Raw genomic sequence first — 24,034 nt, 5'->3', positions numbered from 1 at the left:
CACCCTTCAGGGCAAATCAGCTGGCCCCCACCCGTGCACCATGCCTCTCTCTTATCTAATAAAAGAGTAATATGCAAATTGACCATCACTCCAACACACAAGATGGCTGCCCCCATGTGGACACAAGATGGCCACCATAAGATGGCCAGCAGGGAAGGGGAGTTAGGAGGGACCAGGCCTGCAAGGGAGGGCAGTTGGGGGCGATCAAGCCTGCAGGGGAGGGCAGTTAGGGGTGACCAGGCCTGCAGAGGAGGGAAGTTGGGGGTGACTGGGCCTGCAGGGAAGGGCAGTTGGGGGGGACCCAGGCCTGCAGAGGAAGGCAGTTAGGGATGACCAGGCCTGCAGGGGAGGGCAGTTAGGGGCAAACAGGCTGGCAGGGGAGCAGTTAGGCATCAATCAGGCTGGCAGGGGAGTAGTTAGGGGGTGATCAGGCTAGCAGGCAGAAGCAGTTAGGGGCAATCAGGAAGGCAGGCAGGCGAGCAGTTGGGAGCCAGCAGTCCTGGATTGTGAGAGGGATCAGGCCTAAACGGGCAGTCAGACATCCCTTGAGGGGTTCCAGATTGGAGAGGATGCAGGCTGGGCTGAGGGACACCCCCCCAACCACCACCATGCACGAATTTCGTGTGCCGGGCCTCTAGTATTCTATAAGACTAACTGAAGAATAATGTTGCAAACAGCAACATTTCATCCTCTGGTTGAGAGAGGCTGTCCAAAATACACAAAAATAATTTTTTGTTAACTTTTTCAAATTTCTAAAAACTACTTAGGACAGGAGGCAAACAAAACGCCTCCAGATCTGTAGCATTTACTGGCCCACAAGCTTTTCTGGATTCCTCACGATTCTGCCAAGGCCTCAACTGGGGTCTAATCAATTGGGCATTGAACACCCCATCACCTTCAATTACTAAAGGGAGAGAGAGAGAGAGAGAGAGAGAGAGAGAGAGAGAGAGAGAGAGAGAGAAGGATTTTCTCATTATCTTTAAAGAAAATATTAAAGTAACTAAAAAATGATCTACTTCAAAAACGGTGTTTCCTTTAGGGCCAAATCGTTTGATCTCATCTTTGAGACTAAGAAGCAAGACAAGTATTTGATTGTAAATTAAAACAAAGAGTCATCTCCCTGCACCCCCGTTCTTGAGGACGTCAGTCACAGTGGTCGCAGCATTCCAAGCCGAGTTGGGTAAAGCCCTAAGAAGCCCTATCCATAGGTGGAGGGGAGCCTGGAGAAGACAGCGCCGGGACAGTGCCTGGAAGACGTCTTCTTTGATGCCGGGGTCACAAAGATGTATTACTTCCTCGCTGCGGGAGAAACCGCGGGCCAGCAGAACCCGGGAGCCCCGAGTAGAAAGCCTGCGGCGGCGCTTTGCGGCCTAGGGGCACTTCGGCCCGCGGGTGCGTCCTGGTTTTCCTGAGGGGTCGGGCGGTTCCGACCCCTAAAGAAGAACAGAGTGGGCGGCCGCTGGGAGATTTCTACTTTACCAGAAAGCAAAAATGTGCAGATGAGCCCGGCAGCTGCACGCAGAATCCAAATTACCCAGAGCCCGGCCCAGCGCTGCGAACCGCCTGTCCGCGCCCCGGAGCTCTGCGCACGCGTGGTTGCGGCCTCCCCAGCGCCATGGCCACCAGAGCAGCCCCGCAGTAAATCGTGGCCCACGTCTCCAGACCTCAGCGCGGTGCGGCGGGCGCGGGCTTGAGTGGGGGCGGGCGCGGCGAAGGGGAGGAGCCGCAGCAACAGACGGCGGCGCGCACCAACCCTGCACGCCGGCGGGTGCGGCGCCGAGGCTGGCCGGGGCGTGTTGCGGGCGCTCCGGGTTGGGGTGTCTGGTGGCAGCATCCTCCCTTTCGCGCGGCGGCGGCGGCGGCAGCGGTGGGGGGTTCCTGTACCCGGACAACTTGTGGGCCTGAGGCGGCTAGTGCCAGGATCGGAGCGGGCCGGGGAAAGCTGCAGCCCGCGCTTTTCAGCGGAGAGCTCTGTGTACAGGAGCCCTCCGGGCCGGTAGGAGGCTGAGGAGCGGCGGGGCCGACCATGCCTGCCGGAGCATCCTCTACGTAATGGAAGAAGCCGGCGCCGCCGCTGCAGGGTCGCGGTGCGCCCCCTCCACTGCCGCCAGAGGGATGGGTAGAGTCGGGGTGCGGAGGCCAAGAACGAGAGAGGCGGAGCCGCTTTGCCCGGCGCTGGGTCTCGTTTGATCCCGCTCCCCTCAGCCTCCGCCAGTGGGCATCGGAGCCGGAAGGAAGCTGCTGTCCAGAGAAGGCAGAGGATGCGTAGCAGGAGCCGGGCGCGCTGGGATCTGGAGCGCGGAGCAGAGCTCCAGGCCTGGTGAAAGTTCCCCTTCCCCAGTCGCAGGGCGCCCGCTTCCCGGAAACTGCCAAGGGCTTGGGCTTCCGAATCCCGCGGCCCCTCCAGGCACCCCCAGCGGAAGACCGCGCGCGAGAAATCGAGGAACGAACAACAGCCGCAGGGCAGACCTCCGGGCCGCGATCCCAGGCCGCGCCAGGTCGCGCCCGCGGCTCCAGGTGAGCCGGGAGCAGGCCGACGAGGGCGGGTGGTACTTAGGCGGCGGCGGCTGGGAGAAGGATTGAGGCACCGGTTTACTCCGCTTCCCCCGCAGGTCCGTCTGGGAGCCGCTGCCATGGGACAGCCGGTCCTGGGCGCCGAGGACCAGCCGCCGCTGCTGCAGCCGCGCCCGCCTCGGAGCCGCGGCCCCAGTCCTCGCGCCCGAAGCCGGCCCGCTGCGTCCCCCTCCCGGGCTGCAGGGCCGCCTCCGCCACGCCGCGAACCCCGAGTGTGCCTGTGATGAGCCGCAGCCCCCCGGGAGCCCTGTCCCCGGGCGCGCCTCCCCGGTTGCTCCCGGCCGCGCCTGCCGCCTCCGCGCGCGCCTTGCTCCCGCCCAGGTCCCGGCGCCCGGGCCGCCGCTGGCCCGCGTCGCCCCTCGGAATGAAGGTGTTCCGGAGGAAGGCGCTGGTGCTGTGCGCGGGCTACGCGCTGCTGCTCGTGCTCACCATGCTCAACCTCCTGGACTACAAGTGGCACAAGGAGCCGCTGCAGCAGTGCAGCCCCGACGGACAGCTGGGGGCCGCGGCAGGGGCGGCTGGGGGCGGCTGGGGCCGCCCGAGACCTCCTCCAGCGGTGTCGCGTCGCGCACACACCCGCTTGGACCCCCGCGCCCCTTACCGCTCCCCCGCTGCCGCCGTCCTAGGGGCGGCACCGGCAGCCGCGGCGGGGCCCGGGGCCGCAGCCCCTTCCGGCAACAGCACCCGCAGCGCCAGGGGCAGGGAGATCAAACGGCAGCTGGTGTACGTGTTCACCACATGGCGCTCGGGCTCGTCCTTCTTCGGGGAGCTCTTTAACCAGAATCCCGAGGTCTTCTTCCTCTACGAGCCGGTGTGGCACGTGTGGCAGAAACTGTACCCGGGGGACGCCGTGTCTCTGCAAGGGGCAGCGCGGGACATGCTGAGCGCTCTGTACCGCTGCGACCTCTCCGTCTTCCAGCTGTACAGCCCCGCCGGCAGCGGGGGGCGCAACCTCACCACGCTGGGCATTTTCGGCGCCGCCACCAATAAGGTCGTGTGCTCTTCGCCGCTCTGCCCTGCCTATCGCAAAGAGGTCGTGGGGCTGGTGGACGACCGTGTGTGCAAGAAGTGTCCACCGCAACGCTTGGCGCGCTTCGAGGAGGAGTGCCGCAAGTACCGCACGCTGGTCATCAAGGGTGTGCGCGTCTTCGACGTGGCCGTGCTGGCGCCGCTGCTTCGCGACCCGGCCCTGGACCTCAAGGTCATCCACTTGGTGCGTGATCCTCGTGCTGTGGCCAGCTCACGCATCCGCTCGCGCCACGGTCTCATCCGTGAGAGCCTGCAGGTGGTACGCAGCCGGGACCCGAGGGCCCATCGCATGCCATTCCTGGAGGCTGCTGGCCACAAGCTGGGTGCCAAGAAGGAGGGTGTGGGTGGCCCGGCAGACTACCATGCCCTTGGCGCTATGGAGGTCATCTGCAACAGCATGGCCAAGACACTGCAGACAGCCCTGCAGCCCCCCGACTGGCTACAAGGCCACTACCTCGTGGTGCGGTACGAGGACCTGGTGGGAGACCCCGTCAAGACCCTACGGAGGGTGTACGACTTTGTGGGACTGCTGGTGAGCCCTGAAATGGAGCAATTTGCCTTGAACATGACCAGTGGTTCGGGCTCCTCCTCCAAGCCTTTTGTGGTGTCTGCCCGCAATGCCACACAGGCAGCCAACGCATGGCGGACTGCCCTCACCTTTCAGCAGATCAAACAAGTGGAGGAATTTTGCTATCAGCCCATGGCTGTGCTGGGCTATCAGAGGGTAAATAGCCCCGAGGAAGTCAAAGACCTCAGCAAAACCCTGCTCCGAAAGCCCCGGCTCTGAGGGTTTCCTGGGAGGCCTGACTGGAGGTGGGAGACACACACGGGAAGACTGTTGAGGTGGGAGACGACCTACCCACAGGGGACTGTGGTGTGTTTAAACAGAAACAGTCCAGACCCAAGCCGAGGAAGCCCACACATTCTATTATAGGTGTATAATATAAATAACCACACAGACACTTGCTGTCAATGTTCCGAGTCTTGCATTTCAAGAACAGTCACAATGCACACACATCGCAGAAAAGGCGAGACTTGAAAGTTCTGACCAGCTGCCTTCCTGTCCTCTCGCTGCCTTTTCTCCCTTTCCCTTTCTCCCAGGTCTTACCTTCTCTCCTACCTGCCCTGCATTATGAAGTGGGATACTGATGAAAGCAAGATCCAGTAACCCAAATCTTGTTTACAAAATTTTTGTGGTATCTGTGAACATGTAGTAGCGTAATTTGGATGTGGGGTGAGGGGATAAAAAAAAGGAAGTGGCCCAAGAGCAGAAAGCCCCATTGGGAATAATAAACCAAGGAGGCATTCATTTAAAGTAGACTTTTCTGTAAAAGCAAAGGTTATATGTGAGTATTAATAAAGAAGATAATAAATAATACTAATTTTTATATTTGCCTCCATTACTTTGGATTTACCTGTATTGATCTGTGTAGCTTCAGATGGAACCTGCTTACCATCCCCGAACTCCCATTTCCAGTCTGTTTCCTAGAGATCAGTTAAGATGGGAAGCAGCTTCTTACTCCCTGGGAGTTGTTTTCTTACATTCTAGTCTGTTAGGTGCCAAGGAATGGGGACAAGTCTTCAAATTCAAAACCAAGCCAGGAGCACAGAAAGGAAAAAGCATTCGGTGTTAATGAGTTTAGACTGGGGAATCCTGAAGCAGAGAACAATGTTTCAGTCCCGAATTTAGTCCAGAAAAAAGATTTTAAAAAAAGTATGTAATTAAAAAGTATTTCTGATTATTAGAACACAGACCTCAAATGTTAGTGTGATCATATTGTGACAATGGTAGCAACTTCTTGGGTTAGAAAAGTAAGAGAAATAGATGTGTATGGCATGTCTTTCTGCTTCTGACACAGGGAGGCATATGAAAAGGAAGTTTCACCTGAGAAGTGTAAGGGCACTCACAGGCTTTGCCTTGCTTTTGATCCAAATTAGTACAAAGAGAATGTGAATTTATAATGGTTTATTTCTGATGCCCCTGGGGTATGCTGCTTTTCTTTATCATAGTTCCTAAAAGTACAAGTGCAGAGAAACTATAACATGTGCTGACAGTATAAGGTTTCAGCTGAAAGTTTCTTTTAGATATGAAAATGAACTATGAGCTAGTGTGTTGAATTTTGAGATTCGGTGTTTTCCAGGGGGGAACCCATTGCAATTTTCCTCAGTGGCGTTGCTGCTGCATCGAGCCCATTGTGTGGGAGCATTTTGCAGAATGGCATATTACAATGCTACGAAACCTAAAAAGAAACGAGAGACAGTGTAATTACATATTACATTAAATGGGATACAAGTTCAATATAATGACTGTTACATGCATTGTGAGATCTCTGCAGGCCAACTTGTATAGGTTAAATGCTGAGGATTTTATTTTAAGGAAAGAATGTTAAAAAATATGTACATGGGAAATATTTTGACAGGATGATTCTTAAGTATAATTTTCATTATGTGAAATCTATACTGTTAAGAATTCCAAGGTAAGCAAGCACGGAGGTTTAAACAAGATGTATTGAGCAGTGGATTTTAAACAAATTCTAGAATGGCTTATTTTTAATTTACTAAAATAGTTTATAATATTGTGTTTCATAAGCCCTATTACAGCTATAACATTGTTCATGTTTTCAATGATAGTTTCATGGTAGTGTCTATGCTGAATTATCTTCAGCAGCAGAATATTTGTAATAGCTTTAATTTAAGAATACTTTAAAATTAAATGAACAAAATAAATATTAATGTTGGGTGAGTATAGATGGAACAGATTTATGAGGAAATTAAGACAGCATAATTAAGAAGCAACTACCCAGAATAAAATAACCATTTAAAAAGAAATTTCATATGGCATTCAGCTCTTCTCACTTAATCACAGTAAAATTCATGCTTAGTTTCTCAGTGAAGGATTTTTAAGCAGTTGAATTCATTCTTTTCTCAGTATATTGAAGCACTTTGATTGCATTATAGTGGAATTACAATGTTCCAGGACATTGATTTAACAATATATTAGATGCTGCATAGAGCCCTTGCAGCCTGCTGAGTATTTGTGGCCTCTGCTCAGATGAAATTTTAAGCTAAACACCAACAATTCTCCCTTGCTGTGTTCAAATCAGGTTTTCAGCTGTGATTCTCTTGTTTTGTAACAGCTGCATTCTCCCTACTCCCACTCCTTGGGCTCTGTAATTTGAAAAGATGAATTGTTGCTCCTGGAGATTTGTACCTAACTGCATTCTAGGAAAGGGAGACAGGTGCAGTTCCCCCTAACAGCCCAGGTAGTCCTATCAGTGACATTCAGCTCCCACCAGCTGGAGAAGGAGAGCAGTGTTTTTGGCATTAATAAGTTCTGTCAAGCCCTTGGTGCAAGCAGACCTGTGCCTCAACAAATTACAACAGAGCCTGTGGCCATCTCTGAGGCAGCAAAATGTGAAAGATACTCACATTTTCCATCTTGGCAATATATCCATCAGCAGGAGGAAATATTTTTCAGAGTAGGTTATCAGAGTGATTTTTAATTAATTAATTTAATTTAAATTATTTATTGTTTAAAGTATTGCATATGTCTCCTTTTATCCCCATTGACCTCTCCCCAGCCACAGCTCAGAGGATAGCAGGCTTGACTTACCGCTTTGACTTTGGAATGCCTTTGTCAATGAGACAGTCCTCTATAAAATGAAGTACCCATTGCATTTAGTCAACAATATGTGTTTGGAACAAGGCAGCAGCACAGGCTGGAGCTTGAGTTTCAGGGAGCTCAGAGGCCCTCAAAGGCCTCATTCAATCTGACCCTGGGTACCTGGCAGGCCGGGACTGGGGCAAACCCTGTTTTCCTTCAGTGTCTATCACAGTGTGAGTGCTTGATGAATATTTATTATGTAAGTGAATGGACTATGTAACTATCAAATTTTGAAAGTCCTCAGAAGGGAAAGAGGAAGAATGTGTTACTTCTTTGGAGAGAGTGCTAGGCAATTCACCAAAGATTGCTGAAGGAAGTGGGCCTTAGGTTCTGTCTAGATGTGGGGAGTGGGCAATAAAAACATCTTCAAGATTTCCAGAATGAGCTTGCATAGACTAATATTTCTCACCGATGAATTAGAAACAAAAATTCAGAATTTCTGAATGTGGAAAGGTAAGTTTCCAAATGAGAAATTTGATTTATGCTCTTTGTTTTCCCAAGAGCAAGTTCAAGTTAGGGATCATATACCTGCAAAATGAAGGCTACCCAGTGCCTAAGGGAGGGCTAGAAAGTTGTTTATTATTGCAGAAACCATGTGGCATATATTTATAGTTTTGAGTGCTGTGAATGTGCAGTTCGAAGGACTGTGAGGGGGATTTCACCCAGACATAGGAGTAGCTACTTTTAAGAATTTGTGCTAATGTGGATGCTGAATGAGACCATGGCTGCCTGTTCCTATGCGTCCCTGCCCAGTTGCGCCCTGTTCTGGCTGGGATTTCTGTTGTACACACTACAGTGTGGCTGGATTATGCTGTCAGTTTGAAATTAATGTGAATTTGAGTGAGGCCATAAATTAATATTCTCTGGTTCTAAGCAATGAAATAAAGATCACATTTGAAACTCAGACTCTAAAGATGACTTCAGAAAGACCAGGAGGGAAATAAAAAGGCGTGTGTTCTTCATAGTCATGAATAAGGATGAGGCATACCTCACCACTCCCCAACTTTCTTCCCTCTCTGTGCTCCTGCGCACCTGTGCATACAATGGAGTGTCTGAATGGTCTTTAGGTCTGGAGGAGAGAATATGTTTATGCCAGCTAATGAGCATGTGGAGAGGGACACTTGATCTCTGGCCTCCAGAGAGTGAGTGGCCAACGATTCTTTCCAACCGTATAACAGTTCTGTGTCAGGACCTACTGTGAACAGGTAGAAAATAAGTGTGTGATGAGATGTCCCCAGGTAAATGCACAGTTTACAGAGCCCTTTAGTCACTCACCTGGAGGAAGGCCCTTTCAAATCTGTCATGGCTGAGAACGTAATTTCACAGTCTCCCTCCTTTCTGGCCCCCCTAACTGCTACTTCTGCAGTTCAGGTAGAGCCACTTAGCTGCTTGCCTATGGGCTCTGGTACAAGTGTTTAATAATTGAAATTACAGGGCTTGACTTTTATTACATCTGATGCAATTCCACACACCCTTAATCAAACAATGCTAAAGAAATTGTCAAATGCTGAATAACATCAAGTTTGCAGAACAGGAAACTTTACGAACTGGTGTTTGGGGATGGTACTGTTTATAGACTTGAAGGAGGCTTGAAGGGGCAGGAGCCTGTCTGTACACTTGTCAGGTGGCCAAGGCCAAAGCTTAACTTTTGGTTGAACCAGTTGTTTGTAATCAGAGGGCAAAGTGTTTTTGGACTGCTTGAATTTTCGGTTTGTGACAGTCACCTGCCAAAGGAATGAATGTGAAATTGATCACTATAACCAAAAACTACTCAAACCATTTAGTAATGGTTCCAATCCCAGGTGCAGAGACAGGGCTTGATGGAAATTCACCTTGAAGCAATTAGTCCTTAGACAGGACCAATATATAATTTTTGGGGCTCAGTACAAAATGAAAATGTGGAACCCCTTGCTAAAAATTATTAAACATTTCAATTCGGCAAACAGCAAAGAAGCGAGGCCCTTCTGAGTGTGAGGCCCACAAACTGTGTCCAGATGCAGATTTTGAAAAGCCTGACCACAGAGTAAATAATTGAAATTATGGAAAGAGTAAATAAGGGTGGCCTTATACACTCCTGGAAAGTGGGTGTAAAGTTATGAATTATTGTGTGTAACTATAATTACAGAAAAAATCCTAGTGAGACAAGTGCACTTTGTATGATGTAATTCAGTGAGTGCACACAGGACTAAGTCCCTGGAGATTGCAGCAATGATGGGCAATGTCCTCTGAGTCATCAATGGGTCTTGATCCTATTCAGGTCCCAGACAGTCTATGCTTTTGTGGAATCCATCTCAGAACAGGTCAGACATCTTTTATGAGGATGACCTCCTTGTCCTCAGTGTGTGGATGCTGGCAAGGCCTGTTAATGATAATGTTCCCTCCCTATTGGAACTACTGTGAGACTCTATTTGCATTGTGTATAATATATAGGGAAAGTTTGTATATGGAAAAGCAAAATGCAAGTCACAATAAACTGAAGAAATAAAGGTCAAGATGTGCTTAAGCCAACTGGCATGTCTCCTCAATGTGCTAAGAAAGGTCAGCTAAGTTGTCTTTTATTATAGACTAGAGGCCCAGTGCATGAAATTCGTGCATGGGGGGGTGTTGTCCCTCAGCCCAGCCTGCACCCTCTCCAATCTGGGACCCCTCAAGGGATGTCTGACTGCCCGTTTAGACCTGATCCCACCGGCTCTAAATGGGCAGTCGGACATCCCTCTCACAATCCAGGACTGCTGGCTCCCAACTGCTCACCTGCCTGACTTCCTGATTGCCCCTAACTGCTTCTGCCTGCCAGCCTGATCACCCCCTAACCACTCCCATGCCAGCCTGATTGATGTCTAACTGCTCCCCTGCCAGCCTGTTTGCCCCCAACTTCCCTCCTCTGCCGGCCTGGTCACCCCTAACTGCCTGCCCCTGCAGGGTTGATCGCCCCCAACTGCCCTCCCTTGCAGGCCTGGTCCCTCTCAACTGCCCTCCCCGGCTGGCCTGGTGCCTCCCAACTGCCCTCCCCTGCTTGCCTGATCACCCACAACTGCCCTCCCTTGCAGGCCTGGTCCCTCCTAACTGCCCTCTCCTGCTGGCCATCTTGTGGTGGTTATCTTGTGTCCATATGGGGGCAGCCATCTTGTGTGTTGCAGTGATGGTCAATCTGCATATTACTCTTTTATTAGATAGGATAGAGGCCTGGTGCATGGGTGGGGGCCAGCTGGTTTGCCCTGAAGGGTGTCCTGGATCAGGGTGGGGGTTCCCTTGGGGCATGGGGCAGCCTGGGTGAGGGGCCTGTGGTGGTTTGCAGGCCAGCCATGCCCCCTGGCGACCTAAGTGGAGGCCCTGGTATCTGGAATTTATTTATCTTCTAAAATTGAAACTTTGTAGCCTGGAACGGAGCCAAGCCTTCTGCTCGCTCCGTGGTGGCAGCCATTTCTGTTGGAATTTATGTATCTTCTATAATTGAAACTTTATAGCCTGGAGTGAAGGCCTGAGCCGGCCAGGGCTGCGGAAGCTTGGCTTCCTCCATTGCCAGGGAAACCCAAGCCTGCCTCCTGCTCCCTGTGGCTGCAGCCATCTTGATTGGGGTTAATTTGCATACTTGCTCTGATTGGCTGGTGGGCATGCTGGTGGGCATGGCTTGTGGGTGTTGCAGAGTGATGGTTAATTTGCATATTACTCTTTTATTAGATAGGATGTGATATGCCCTACTTTCCTCTGGGTAACAGTTCTTCATCCTTTCTACACCTCTTCTGTCTCCCATTTCTTCTCTACTTTGTGAAAGGATCCTGGATCTTTTTGGAGCTTTTATTTATCAGCCCTGCTCCAAGACACAGACTGCCTTTCTGCTCCCTACTCCCACTGCTGCCTCATCCATAAGTCTCCTGGTGGTAGTGACTGCAGACTAGGATTATTTGTAGCCAACTTTTTCTCCAGGGAGGAAAGAACAGGCTTTATTTGTGTGTGTATCTTCTCAGTACCGGGGCCACACCTCATTTGTAGGTCTTTATGAAGTGAGTGCTAAATAAGAGATATAATCCAAGAAAGCAGAGCAGACTGGATTGAGGGGCAGACACTTTGTCAAAGAGTCTGTAGAGCTAGTTTGCATGATGTCCTGAACTTCAGGTGTGTGGCAGACAAGCTAAAAAGAAGGAAAATTCCTATGGATGAAAAGAATACCAAGTAATGCCTGCCAAAGGCCTCAAATGTAGTCTTTAAATGTTTAAAACAGAGAAATAGAGTCCCCCCAAAGGAAGGTAACAACTAAATTACAGTTAAACAGAAATGATACAATTTTTTAAAGGGCCCAGTAGAGAAATATATTACTGTAGCACAGGCTGAGGCTGTGTACTGATTTTTGCCATGTGGAGCTCACTGTCAAGGTGATCTTTTAGGAAAAAACTTCAGGAAACAATTGGGAGGTCTAAAGATTACATTTCCATTTTCATATGTCCCAGTTACCCTGATAAGCTCTATTCTCTCTAGTACTGGTTCCTGGGAGGAATTAAAATAGTTGATGCTCAGTATCTTTAGATGAAAAAAAGTATATTATGTTATTTCTTTTTCTTTCTGAAATAATGGCATTCAGATTTATGGTTTTTAGGCCTGTTATTTAACCAGACATGAGTTATGAGTGCACTTTACTTAGGTTCACTCTTTGCTGTACATGTTCTTCCATTTATATTTCTGCATTTTCCAAGTGACTTCTCAATGAATTGTGCTCTTTGTAACTTTCTATCACCATTTTAATTCATTTTAAAATGCCTGGAGTAGCGATACTCATGATGGTGATGGTAATAATCATGCCATAATTTACCCTTTGTAGGATATTCATTATGTGCCAGTCACTGTGAAAGCATTTTATGGGCATGATTCTATTTCATTCTCGTAACAATCCTATAGAATCAGTATTATTATTGCCTCTATTTTATAGAAAGGAAATATAGATTCAGATGGGTAATTTTTCTAATTACCACAGTTAGTAGTAATTTTCCTAAGGTCAAACAGCTAGTAAGTGAGGAAGCCTATTTCCTTTTCCTTTGAACATAAGAGGTCACATGGTTTCCACTTAAGGGATATTAACAAAATAGCAGATCCTGTCCCCCTCCCCCCTCCAAATGCTTTCTGAGAAATGCATCCTGGATGTTTGAGGCATTATGCTTTCAGCCAGATGGTTTCAGTACCTTTAGAGATACATTTAAAATTGTTTTCACATATGCACATAGTTTTATTTCATTATTGAATTTATTGGAATGACATTGGTAAATACAATTACATAGGTTTCAGGAGTACAATTCTATACCTCATCTGTATATAGTGTTATGTGTTCACCACCCCAAGTCCCCTTCCATCAACATTTATCCCCCGTATACCATCTTCTACTTCCCCCCACCCCCTTCTTTTTGGTAATCATCAGATTATTGTCTGAGGTTCCCCCACCCCTTGGCCCCCCTTATTCCCTTCACTTATTTCACCCAGCTTCGAAACTCCCTCCCCTCTGACAACTGTCAATCTGTTTTCTGTAAGTCTTTCTATTTTGGTTGTTAGTTTATTTTGTTCATAAGATTCCACATATAAGTGAAATCATATGTTACTTGTCTTTCTCTGATTGGCTTATTTCACTTAGCATAATTCCCTCCAGGTCTATCTATGCTGTCACAAAGGGTAAGAACTCCTCCTTTTATACAGCTGATGGGCACTTGGCTGCTTCCAAATCTTGGCTACAGTGAACATAGGGGTGCATATGTTCTTGTTTCTGGTTTCTTTGGATATACTAGTATTGCCAGAGTGGAATCCTTGGGTCATAAGGCAGTTCCATTTTTAATTTTTTGAGGAAATTTCATATTGTCTTTAATAGTGGTTGCACCAGTCTGCATTTCAAATGGTGTTCAAGGGTTTCCTTTTCTCTACATCCTTGACAACTCTTTGTTGATTTTTTGATGATAGCCATTCTAACAGGTGTGAGGTGATATCTCATTGTGGTTTTAATTTGCATCTCTCTGATGATTAATGACATTGAGCATCTTTTCATATGTCTATTGGCCATCTGTATGTCCTTTTGAATAAGTGTATATTCAAGTCTTTTGCCCATTTTCAATTGGATTGTTTTCTGGTGTTGAGTTTTATAAGTTCTTTATAAATTTTGGGTAGTAACCCCATATCAGATGTATCGTTGGTGAATATGTTCTCCTATTCAGTGGGTTGTCTTTTCATTTTGTTGATGGTTTCCTTTGCTGTGCAAAAACTTTTTAGCTTGACAGTCCCATGTTTATTTTTTCCTTTGTTTCCCTTGCCTGAGGAGCTATATCAGAAAAAATATTGCTAAGAGAGATGTCTGAGATTTTGCTACCTATATTTTCTTATAGGATTTTTATGATTTTGAGTTTTACATGTAAGCCGTTTATCCATTTTGAGTTTCATTTTGTATATGGTGGTCTAGTTTCATTTTTTTTTTTCTTTTTGCTGGTAGCTATCTAATCTTCCCAACACCATATATTAAATATTGTCTTTACCACATTGTATGTTTTTGCCTTTCAATTATTTATTTATTTATTTAATTATTTATTTATTTATTTATTTATTTTTTTCCCCGAGGGGATGCCTTGATAACGGACCAAGTTTGACATAGTTAAATCGCAGGGACACGGGACAGAGACCTGCCTGCCGGTCGCCTTCTGGAACTTTACTCACTGGACTTAAAGCCACACACTTAACGCGGATGGACAGGGGAGCCTAGGACTGCCGATGCCCAGGCCCCTGACGCCCAGCTGTCACGGAAGGTTCACCTGGAGCCGCCCATGTCCCGAGGCCACTCTGCTGAGACGGGCCAGAGAGCGAGAGGCACCGGATTCTCAAACCACCAGGCGAGCCGGGCCGGTGGCTCAGTGGTTGGAGCGTCATCCCTGTCCACCCAAAGGCTGCGTGTTTGAGTCCCTGTCAGGGCACATGTGGGAGGCAATCTCTCTCCTTTCCTCTCTAAAACCAGTAAAACAGATCCTCGGGTAAGGATGTAAAGAAAATTAAAAGAACAACGACAACAAACAACACCGAGGTGAGCACTAAACCCTAGTGGGAAGGCTGAGCCTCAACCACTCCAGCTCATCGGCTCAGCTTCTCGGTCCTGGAGCCCTTCCCTCCTGCCGCGCGAGGTGCAGCGATGCGGCGCAGGTTCGAGCACTGGGTGTCACCGGGCCTCTGCCCGATGCTCCCCCCGTGAAGGGATTTACAGAGAAGGCGCTGCCGTGCGTCCTGCGGGCCAGCTCCGCTCGAGGGCACAGAGGGCTTTCTGCTTAGCACAGCTGACACCTACCAACAACAAGCACCAGGAGCCATGCAAAAGCTGCGAGAACTGGGTGTGAGAACTGGGTGTGAGAGAGAGCTGGGTGTGAGAGAGAGCTGGGTGTGAGAGAGAGCTGGGTGTGAGAGAGAGCTGGGTGTGAGAGAGAACTGGGTGTGAGAGAGAACTGGGTGTGAGAGAGAGCTGGGTGTGAGAGAGAGCTGGGTGTGAGAACTGGGTGTGAGAGAGAACTGGGTGTGAGAGAGAACTGGGTGTGAGAACTGGGTGTGAGAGAGAGCTGGGTGTGAGAACTGGGTGTGAGAGAGAACTGGGTGTGAGAACTGGGTGTGAGAGAGAACTGGGTGTGAGAGAGAACTGGGTGTGAGAGAGAGCTGGGTGTGAGAGAGAGCTGGGTGTGAGAGAGAACTGGGTGTGAGAGAGAACTGGGTGTGAGAACTGGGTGTGAGAGAGAACTGGGTGTGAGAGAGAACTGGGTGTGAGAACTGGGTGTGACAGAGAGCTGGGTGTGAGAACTGGGTGTGAGAGAGAACTGGGTGTGAGAGAGCTGGGTGTGAGAGAGAACTGGGTGTGAGAGAGAACTGGGTGTGAGAACTGGGTGTGAGAGAGAGCTGGGTGTGAGAACTGGGTGTGAGAGAGAACTTGGTGTGAGAACTGGGTGTGAGAGAGAACTGGGTGTGAGAGAGAACTGGGTGTGAGAGAGAGCTGGGTGTGAGAGAGAGCTGGGTGTGAGAGAGAACTGGGTGTGAGAACTGGGTGTGAGAGAGAACTGGGTGTGAGAACTGGGTGTGAGAGAGAACTGGGTGTGAGAACTGGGTGTGAGAGAGAGCTGGGTGTGAGAGAGAACTGGGTGTGAGAACTGGGTGTGAGAGAGAGCTGGGTGTGAGAGAGAACTGGGTGTGAGAGAGAGCTGGGTGTGAGAGAGAACTGGGTGTGAGAGAGAGCTGGGTGTGAGAACTGGGTGTGAGAGAGAACTGGGTGTGAGAACTGGGTGTGAGAGAGAACTGGGTGTGAGAACTGGGTGTGAGAGAGAGCTGGGTGTGAGAGAGAACTGGGTGTGAGAGAGAGCTGGGTGTGAGAACTGGGTGTGAGAGAGAGCTGGGTGTGAGAGAGAACTGGGTGTGAGAATTGGGTGTGAGAACTGGGTGTGAGAGAGAGCTGGGTGTGAGAACTGGGTGTGAGAGAGAACTGGGTGTGAGAGAGCTGGGTGTGAGAGAGAACTGGGTGTGAGAGAGAACTGGGTGTGAGAACTGGGTGTGAGAGAGAGCTGGGTGTGAGAACTGGGTGTGAGAGAGAACTGGGTGTGAGAACTGGGTGTGAGAGAGAACTGGGTGTGAGAGAGAACTGGGTGTGAGAGAGAGCTGGGTGTGAGAGAGAGCTGGGTGTGAGAGAGAACTGGGTGTGAGAACTGGGTGTGAGAGAGAACTGGGTGTGAGAACTGGGTGTGAGAGAGAACTGGGTGTGAGAACTGGGTGTGAGAGAGAACTGGGTGTGAGAGAGAACTGGGTGTGAGAACTGGGTGTGAGAGAGAGCTGGGGGTGAGAGAGAACTGGGTGTGAGAGAGAACTGGGTGTGAGAACTGGGTGTGAGAGAGACCTGGGTGTGAGAGAGAACTGGGTGTGAGAACTGGGTGTGAGAACTGGGTGTGAGAGAGAACTGGGTGTGAGAGAGAACTGGGTGTGAGAACTGGGTGTGAGAGAGAGCTGGGTGTGAGAACTGGGTGTGAGAGAGAACTGGGTGTGAGAACTGGGTGTGAGAGAGAACTGGGTGTGAGAACTGGGTGTGAGAGAGAGCTGGGTGTGAGAACTGGGTGTGAGAGAGAACTGGGTGTGAGAACTGGGTGTGAGAGAGAACTGGGTGTGAGAGAGAACTGGGTGTGAGAGAGAGCTGGGTGTGAGAACTGGGTGTGAGAACTGGGTGTGAGAGAGAACTGGGTGTGAGAACTGGGTGTGAGAGAGAAGTGGGTGTGAGAACTGGGTGTGAGAACTGGGTGTGAGAGAGAGCTGGGTGTGAGAGAGAGCTGGGTGTGAGAGAGAGCTGGGTGTGAGAGAGAACTGGGTGTGAGAACTGGGTGTGAGAGAGAACTGGGTGTGAGAACTGGGTTTGAGAGAGAACTGGGTGTGAGAACTGGGTGTGAGAGAGAACTGGGTGTGAGAGAGAGCTGGGTGTGAGAACTGGGTGTGAGAACTGGGTGTGAGAGAGAACTGGGTGTGAGAACTGGGTGTGAGAGAGAACTGGGTGTGAGAACTGGGTGTGAGAGAGAGCTGGGTGTGAGAACTGGTGTGAGAGAACTGGGGTTTGATGAGAGAACTGGGTGTGAGAGAGAACTGGGTGTGAGACTGGGTGTGAGAGAGAATCTGGGTGTGAGAACTGGGGTGTGAAGAGAGAGCTGGGTGTGAGAACTGGGTGTGTGAGAGAGCTGGGTGTGAGAGAACTGGGTGTGAGAGAGAAACTGGGTGTGAGAACTGGGTGTGAGAGAGAGCTGGGTGTGAGAGAGAAGCTGGGTGTGAGAACTGGGTGTGAGAACTGGGTGTGAGAGAAACTGGGTGTGAGAACTGGGTGTGAGAGAGAGCTGGTGTGAGAGAGAACTGGGTGTGAGAGAGAACTGGGTGTGAGAGAGAGAGAGAGCTGGGTGTGAGAGAGAACTGGGTGTGAGAGAGAACTGGGTGTGAGAACTGGGTGTGAGAGAGAACTGGGTGTGAGAACTGGGTGTGAGAGAGAACTGGGTGTGAGAACTGGGTGTGAGAGAGAGCTGGGTGTGAGAGAGAACTGGGTGTGAGAGAGAGCTGGGTGTGAGAACTGGGTGTGAGAGAGAACTGGGTGTGAGAGAGAGCTGGGTGTGAGAGAGAACTGGGTGTGAGAGAGAGAGAGGCTGGGTGTGAGAACTGGGTGTGAGAGAGAACTCGGTGTGAGAACTGGGTGTGAGAGAGGAGCTGGGTGTGAGAGATGGTAGAGAACTGGGTGTGAGAGAACTGGGTGGGTGAGAGAGAGAACTGGGTGTGAGAGAGAGAGAGCTGGGTGTGAGAGAGAACTGGGTGTGAGAGAGAACTGGGTGTGAGAACTGGGTCTGAGAGAGAACTGGGTGTGAGAGAGAACTGGGTGTGAGAACTGGGTGTGAGAACTGGGTGTGAGAGAGAACTGGGTGTGAGAACTGGGTGTGAGAGAGAGCTGGGTGTGAGAGAGAACTGGGTGTGAGAGAGAACTGGGTGTGAGAGAGAGCTGGGTGTGAGAGAGAACTGGGTGTGAGAACTGGGTGTGAGAGAGAGCTGGGTGTGAGAACTGGGTGTGAGAGAGAACTGGGTGTGAGAGAGAACTGGGTGTGAGAGAGAGCTGGGTGTGAGAGAGAACTGGGTGTGAGAACTGGGTGTGAGAGAGAACTGGGTGTGAGAACTGGGTGTGAGAACTGGGTGTGAGAGAGAACTGGGTGTGAGAGAGAACTGGGTGTGAGAGAGAACTGGGTGTGAGAGAGAACTGGGTGTGAGAACGGGCGTGGCCGCGGGGGCGGGACAGGCGTGACGGGAGCTGCCACTCGGGCTCCAGGCCTAGGGTCACCGCACACAGGGCCTGGCGTGTCTGCTCTCCGGCTTCCCCCTCGGGACTCACAGCTGGTTCCCCGTCAGGCACCGAGCAGTCTCGTGGCTTTTGGTCCAAAAGGGGCTCTTCGGAGTCTTTTTCCATCTTTTTATCCGTCTGCGAGGAGCTAAGTTCAAACGCCGGAAACCGGGACGTCTCAGGTGCCAGGACGTGGGAGAGACAGGGGACCGCACCAGCCGTGCCTTCAAAGAGTGAACAGGCTGTGTCGGGATGCGGCCCGTGGGTGGGCACCATGGTCCAGGCACCGCTCTGCAAACTTGCAAGCGCGGCAGAGGTACTTCCTGTCCCGGGTGCGGTGGTACAGGGACCGGAAGGAGCCGCCATTGCCGCCGGCCCGGCCCGTGGCAGAGCCTTTGCGCGGCCGGCCTCGCTGCCAGAGCGCGTCCCACTCCACGCGTCCTCAGGCCCTGCTCCTCCGCCAGCGCCTCGGACGCCCGCCGCAGCCTGGGGATGACCCGAGGCCCCGGCACCAGTGGACCAGCTGGTCCGTTTCGTTGCTTAGAGACGACGACGAAGACGACGGGCAATTTAGCAGAAGGCTGTGGCGGACATAATCAGCGCTGGGCTCCACCTCTCGGCCAAGGTTTCCGGTCCACTTGGGCTGCTGGCTGCATCAGCATGTAGCAAATGCCGGCCATGCTGTGGGCGGCCCGTCCTGCTTCCTGTGCCCCTGGGACAGCAGGGGCCGCGCTCAGCCTTCCTCTCCTCCGCCTGGGCCGACTCGGTAACAGCAGTGCGACCCCTCTGCCGGCCCACCCACCCACCCACCCACTCACTCACCCACGGAGCCTGGCCCCGTGTCTCCGTCTCGTAAGACACCCTGCCCGCCACAAAGCAGCCGCCGGGAAGGTCCGAATCTTGGCAGACAATGGCTCTCTGGAGCTGCAGAAGCTTTGCGATGCGCTCCTGGGACTCGCCGTCACTTCCGAGTGTGTGCACACCACCGCTCCCACGGCCAGCGGCCCAGCGGCCCGCGGAGGGACGGGCCCCTGCGGCCACTCGGACTCGGAAGGGTCCTCTGGACAGAACCCAGGGGCCGCCGCCGGCGGGTGTGGCCGCGCGGCGCCCGGTGCAGCTGCAGGTACAGCAGGGCTAGGCCTGCCCAGCCAGGAGAAGCAGAGCGGCGTGGTCCGCCGCCCCAGCCCTGCTCCATTTGCTGCAGCAGATCTCTGATTGGGGTCTGGATCCGCCTGGTGAGAGTGTGAGTGATCTGCCCGTCGTCGGGAAACGCGAGGCCGAGCTCCTCGGGGGCGGGCGCGCGGGAAGCATCGTCCGCGTCCTCGGCCGCGGCGGAGGCAGCGGCGTCCGCGGCGGTGGCGGCCTCGTAGTCCCGCAGGGGTTGGGGACCGCGCGCTCCTCCATCTCCGCCTGGCGCCCCGGTGCAACCTGAGCCGCTTGGACAGGGTCTCGCCCAGCGCCGCGCGCCGGGCCCAGCGCCGGGGCCGCGCGGGACGGTGCGCGCGCGGGGACAAACCTCCGGCGCGGCGTGCGCCCGGGGACCGCTCGGGGACCCCGCGGGGGCGGGCTCGGCGGGGGAGCGCGCGGGGCCGGGGCCGCACATTTAGCCACAGCTGGCGCGCCGTGCCCACCCGGCCGGACGCTGCCCGGGCAGCGGGGCCCCGCGGGGAGCGCTGGGCGGCTCCGAGCCCGGTCACGGCCGCCGGCCCAGTCCCTTCGCCGACCGCCCGGCCCGCGAGCCCCCGGCTGGAAGCGCCGCCCGCGGTCGAGCCCTGCCCACGATTCTCGAGAGAAGCGGGCGGCCGCGAGGGGCACGTTCTCGCAGGGAAACCTGGAGCGGATTCGCCGTCATCCAAGGCGCCGGCGGTCCCCGGGCGCGCCGTCACTCCCCTGCATTTTCTCCCGCCGGCGGGGCCGCCGCCAGGGAGCAGCTCTTTGTTCCGATTCAGGAAAAATATCGCCTCTAAGAAAATACCGCCTTCAATTATTAATTGAGCATCTAGGTGTGGGTTTATTTCTGGACTCTTTATTTTGTTCCATTGCTTTTATGCCATACCATGCTGTTTTGATTACCATGGCCTTGTAGTATAGTTGATATCAGTTAGCTGATTCCTCCAATTTTGTTCTTTCTCAAGATTGCTGAGGCTATTCGGGGTCTTTGTGGCTCCATATACATTTTTGGAATATTTGTTTTAGTTCTGTGAAATGTGCCATTGGTATCTTGATTGTGTTGAATCTATTGATTGCTTTCTAAAGATTCTAATTCTTTCTATCCCTGAACATAGTATATGCTTCCACTTCTTTGTAACTTCTTCAATTTTTTTCCTTGGTGTCTTAAAATTTTCTAAGTACAAGTATTTTACATCCTTGGTTAAATATATTCCTAGGTATTTTTTAAAATATAGATTTTTTTAAATTGATTTCAGAGAGGAAGAGAGAGAGAGAGAGAGAGAGAGAGAGAGAGAGAGAGAGGCATCAATGAGAGAGAATCACTGATTGGCTGCCTCCTGCACACCCCACACTGATGATCAAGCTCACAACCTGGATATGTGCCCCGACCAGGAATCGAACTGTGACCTCCTGGTTCATAGTTTGACGCTCAACTACTGAGCCATGCTGACTGGGCTTCCTAGGTACTTTTTTTTTAATGCAATTGTAAATGGGATTGTTTTCTTCATTTCTCTTTCTCATAGTTCATTATTGATATATAATAAAGAGGTAATATGCAAATTGACCCTCACACCATAACACCGTTGCAAGATGGCTGCCCTTCCCAGCCCCTCCCCTGGCCCCACCTCTGATCAGCCTCTCCCACCCCAATTGAGGGTGGGGTGGCTAGCCAACCCTCCACCCCGACACGGCCCCTTACCCAGGCTGGCCATGCCCCCACACTTTCCCAGGGCTGGGGGTACCTCAGGCAGGCTGCAGGCACGGTGTTGGTCAGAGGCAAAGGTCCTGGCTGTCCCTGGCCTAAAGAGTCCAGAAAACCTCAGCAGTGACCAAAGACCACGACCCAGTGGAAAGGTCCCTGCTGGCACTTATGGCTCAAAGTGCCAGGAGGAGGCAGAGCGTCTTGAACCTGCAACCCTGGTGTCTGCACACCAAGCCTTGGGGCACACCACACCGGTGGTGCCAGTGGATGAAAGGGGGAGAGCAGGGAGCTGGGGTATGGAGCTGGCGGGGGAGGGGGGCTAGAGTCTTCAGGAGCAGTCTGCCTGCCGAGGTTGCTGTGACCCGCACTCTCGGGCTTGGTCAAAGCCCCTGGTCAGCTCTGCTGCTTTCCTTCCAGATGCAGCTATCCCTGAGCTGACTGGCATTGCGCTCAGAGAAGCAGCTGTCACTGGGCTCAGTTACATAAGAGAAATCAAAGATCTGAGAGTAAATATCCTCCCAGCCCCTTCCTAAGCCCTGGACAAGGAGGGCTGGGGATGGGGGTAATGGAAAAGGGCTGCTGCTTTGCATTTTGTAATGAAAAGACGCCTGCTATGTAGAGAGGAGAGCTGATTCGTTTCCAGAATCACCTGGCGTGTTCCCTGCCCCAGCCCTGAAGCCTGACAGCACCTAGCAAAGGTGTGTCCGCACAGCCACGTTGGCCTGGCTCCTGGAATGAAGGAAGGAAGTTTGAGCAGCATTGATAAAAAAAAAAAAAAAAGGATAAAGATTGAAAAACACCTCTTTGTACTCAAATGGCACTATAAAATGCAGATTACAGCATCTGATTCTGTCTTCTGTTTTGATTTTGAGGCAGAGCGCAAATAGGTTCATGGGAAAAGCAGAAAAAAACAAAGGGAAAGGGAGAGGATCCTGCCATCCACAGCACTGAACATTGTTTTTTATGTTTTGTTATTTTTCCTTCTGTTCTTCAAGTCAGTATATGCCATTTAAACGACTTTACGAGTTAGGTAATGAGCTAATGCTTCCTCTATTAAGAGCAAGCAGCAGTGCCTTTCATATAAGTCACATACATTTAATCCACTCAAATGGAGCATACTGAGTGGAGATAATGGTATGTATCATCATAAGGGCATTATGATGCTATATGGCTAAAGATCTTATTTATTTTGCAACTTAGAGAATGTAGACAAATCAGGCATTGAAAATGAATGTGCATGCTTAAGTGAATGACTTTATTTTTATCCGTAATGACCAAATGACTGGTCACCAGGAGGTGCATTGATGGGTTCCGTGATGCAGCGGTTCTGGTGTCTCGTGGCACGGTGGGTCTGGGTGAGGCTGTGTAGCACGGGCCAGGGCCAGGGGAGCTGAGGCTGCACCCCCTGCCCCGGCACCAGGACATGAGGCTGTGTCCCCTTGCCTGGCGGGGCTTGACAGGGATGGGGCCGGCTGGGTCTTAGTGTCGCCCAATGGGGGTGGGGCTGGCTGGACACTTCTATCATAGAGAAAGGGCAAATAGCAATATTAAAATATTTCCTCTAATTAATTCCCTTTTAATGTGCATGAATTTCATGTACCAGCCCACTAGTTGATATATAAAAATAACTGATTTCTGGATATTTACTTTGTATCCTGCTACTTTACTAAATTCATTTATCAGTTATAGTAGTTTTTTGGTGTCAACTTTAGGGCTTTCTATATGCATTATTATGTCATCTGCAAATAATGACAGTTTTACTTCTTTTTTAACTTGGATGCCATTATTTCTTCATCTTGTCTGATCACTGTGGCTAGAACCTCCAGTAGTCCACTGAATACGAGTGGTGAAAACAGGCATCCCTGTCTTGTTCTTGATCTTTTAAAAAAAACTTTATTGCTGAGAGTATTTTCCCCCTAGAGCCCCCCTCAACCCAGTTTCTGCCCTGCCCCAGGCCTTTACCACCCTATTGTATGTGTCTATAGGTAATGCATATTATACATATATGATCATTGGTTAATATCTTCCCATCTCCCATTCCCCCCTTCCCTCAGATTTATTAGTCTGTTCCATGTTTCCATGCCTCTGGTTCTATTTTATTCATCAGTTTATTTTGTTCACTAGATTTCTTGTTTGTTTATTTTGATTTTTAGATTCAATTGTTGATAGCTATGTATTTATTGCCATGTTATTCCTCCTCCTCCTCCTCCTCCTCCTCCTCCTCCTCCTCTTCCTCCTCTATTTCTTAAAGAATACCTGTCAACATTTCATGTAATACTGGTTTGGTGGCGATGAACTCCTTTAGCTTTTCCTTGTCTCTGAAGATCTTTATCTGACCTTCAATTCTAAATGATAGCTTTGCTGGATAGAGTAATCTTCATTGTAGGTCCTTGCTATTCATCACTTTAAATATTTGTTGCCACTCGCTTCTGGCCTGCAAAGTTTCTGTTGAGAAATCATCTCACAGTCGTATGGGTGCTCCCTTGTAGGTAACTAACTGCTTTTCTATTGTTGCTTTTAAGATTCTCTCTTTGTCTTTATCCCTTGGAATTGTAATTATGATGTGTCTTGGTGTGGGCCTCTTTGGGTTCCTATTGTTTGGAACTCTCTGTGCTTCCTGGACTTGTAAGTCTGTTTCTTTCACCAGGTAGGGGAAGTTTTCTGTCATTATTTCTTCAAATAGGTTTCAATATCTTTCTCTCTCCCTTCTCCTTCTGGCACCCTCCTAATGTGAATGTTGGTACACTTGAAGTTGTCTCAGAGGCTCCTTACACTATTTTCATATTATTGGATTATTTTTTCTTTTTGCTCTTCCAAGTGGCTGTCTTTTTGCTTCCTCATAATCCATATCATTAATTTTATTCTCGGAATCCTCTACTCTACTGTTGAATCCCTGTAAATTATTCTTTATTTCAGTTAATGTAAGCTTAATTTCTGACTGGTTCTTTTTCATGTCTTTGAAATTCTCACTAAGATCCTTGAAAGTCTCATTAAATCCCTTGAATCTCTCATTAAGATCCCTGAGCTGCCTTGTATCTAGTAGTTTGCTTGCTTCCATTTC

At 50.5% G+C, this 24,034-nt stretch overlaps 1 protein-coding gene and 1 pseudogene across 1 annotated transcript; one reads left to right on the top strand and one right to left on the bottom strand.

The window, feature by feature from the left end:
* Nucleotides 1–1,776: 1,776 nt before the first annotated feature.
* Nucleotides 1,777–4,977, top strand: CHST2 (carbohydrate sulfotransferase 2). Its single transcript, XM_008161251.3, has 2 exons — nt 1,777–2,517; nt 2,613–4,977. The coding sequence occupies exon 2, from the start codon at nt 2,798–2,800 to the stop codon at nt 4,388–4,390; it is 1,593 nt and encodes a 530-aa protein (XP_008159473.2). The 5' UTR covers nt 1,777–2,517; nt 2,613–2,797; the 3' UTR covers nt 4,391–4,977.
* Nucleotides 4,978–5,721: 744 nt separating this feature from the next.
* Nucleotides 5,722–20,983, bottom strand: LOC129147624 (lanC-like protein 2; annotated as a pseudogene).
* Nucleotides 20,984–24,034: the final 3,051 nt, after the last annotated feature.

This window comes from Eptesicus fuscus, chromosome 3 (genome assembly GCF_027574615.1).
Source record: "Eptesicus fuscus isolate TK198812 chromosome 3, DD_ASM_mEF_20220401, whole genome shotgun sequence".
Classification (NCBI taxonomy): domain Eukaryota; kingdom Metazoa; phylum Chordata; class Mammalia; order Chiroptera; family Vespertilionidae; genus Eptesicus; species Eptesicus fuscus.
This window is presented reverse-complemented; position numbering and strand designations above follow the sequence as displayed.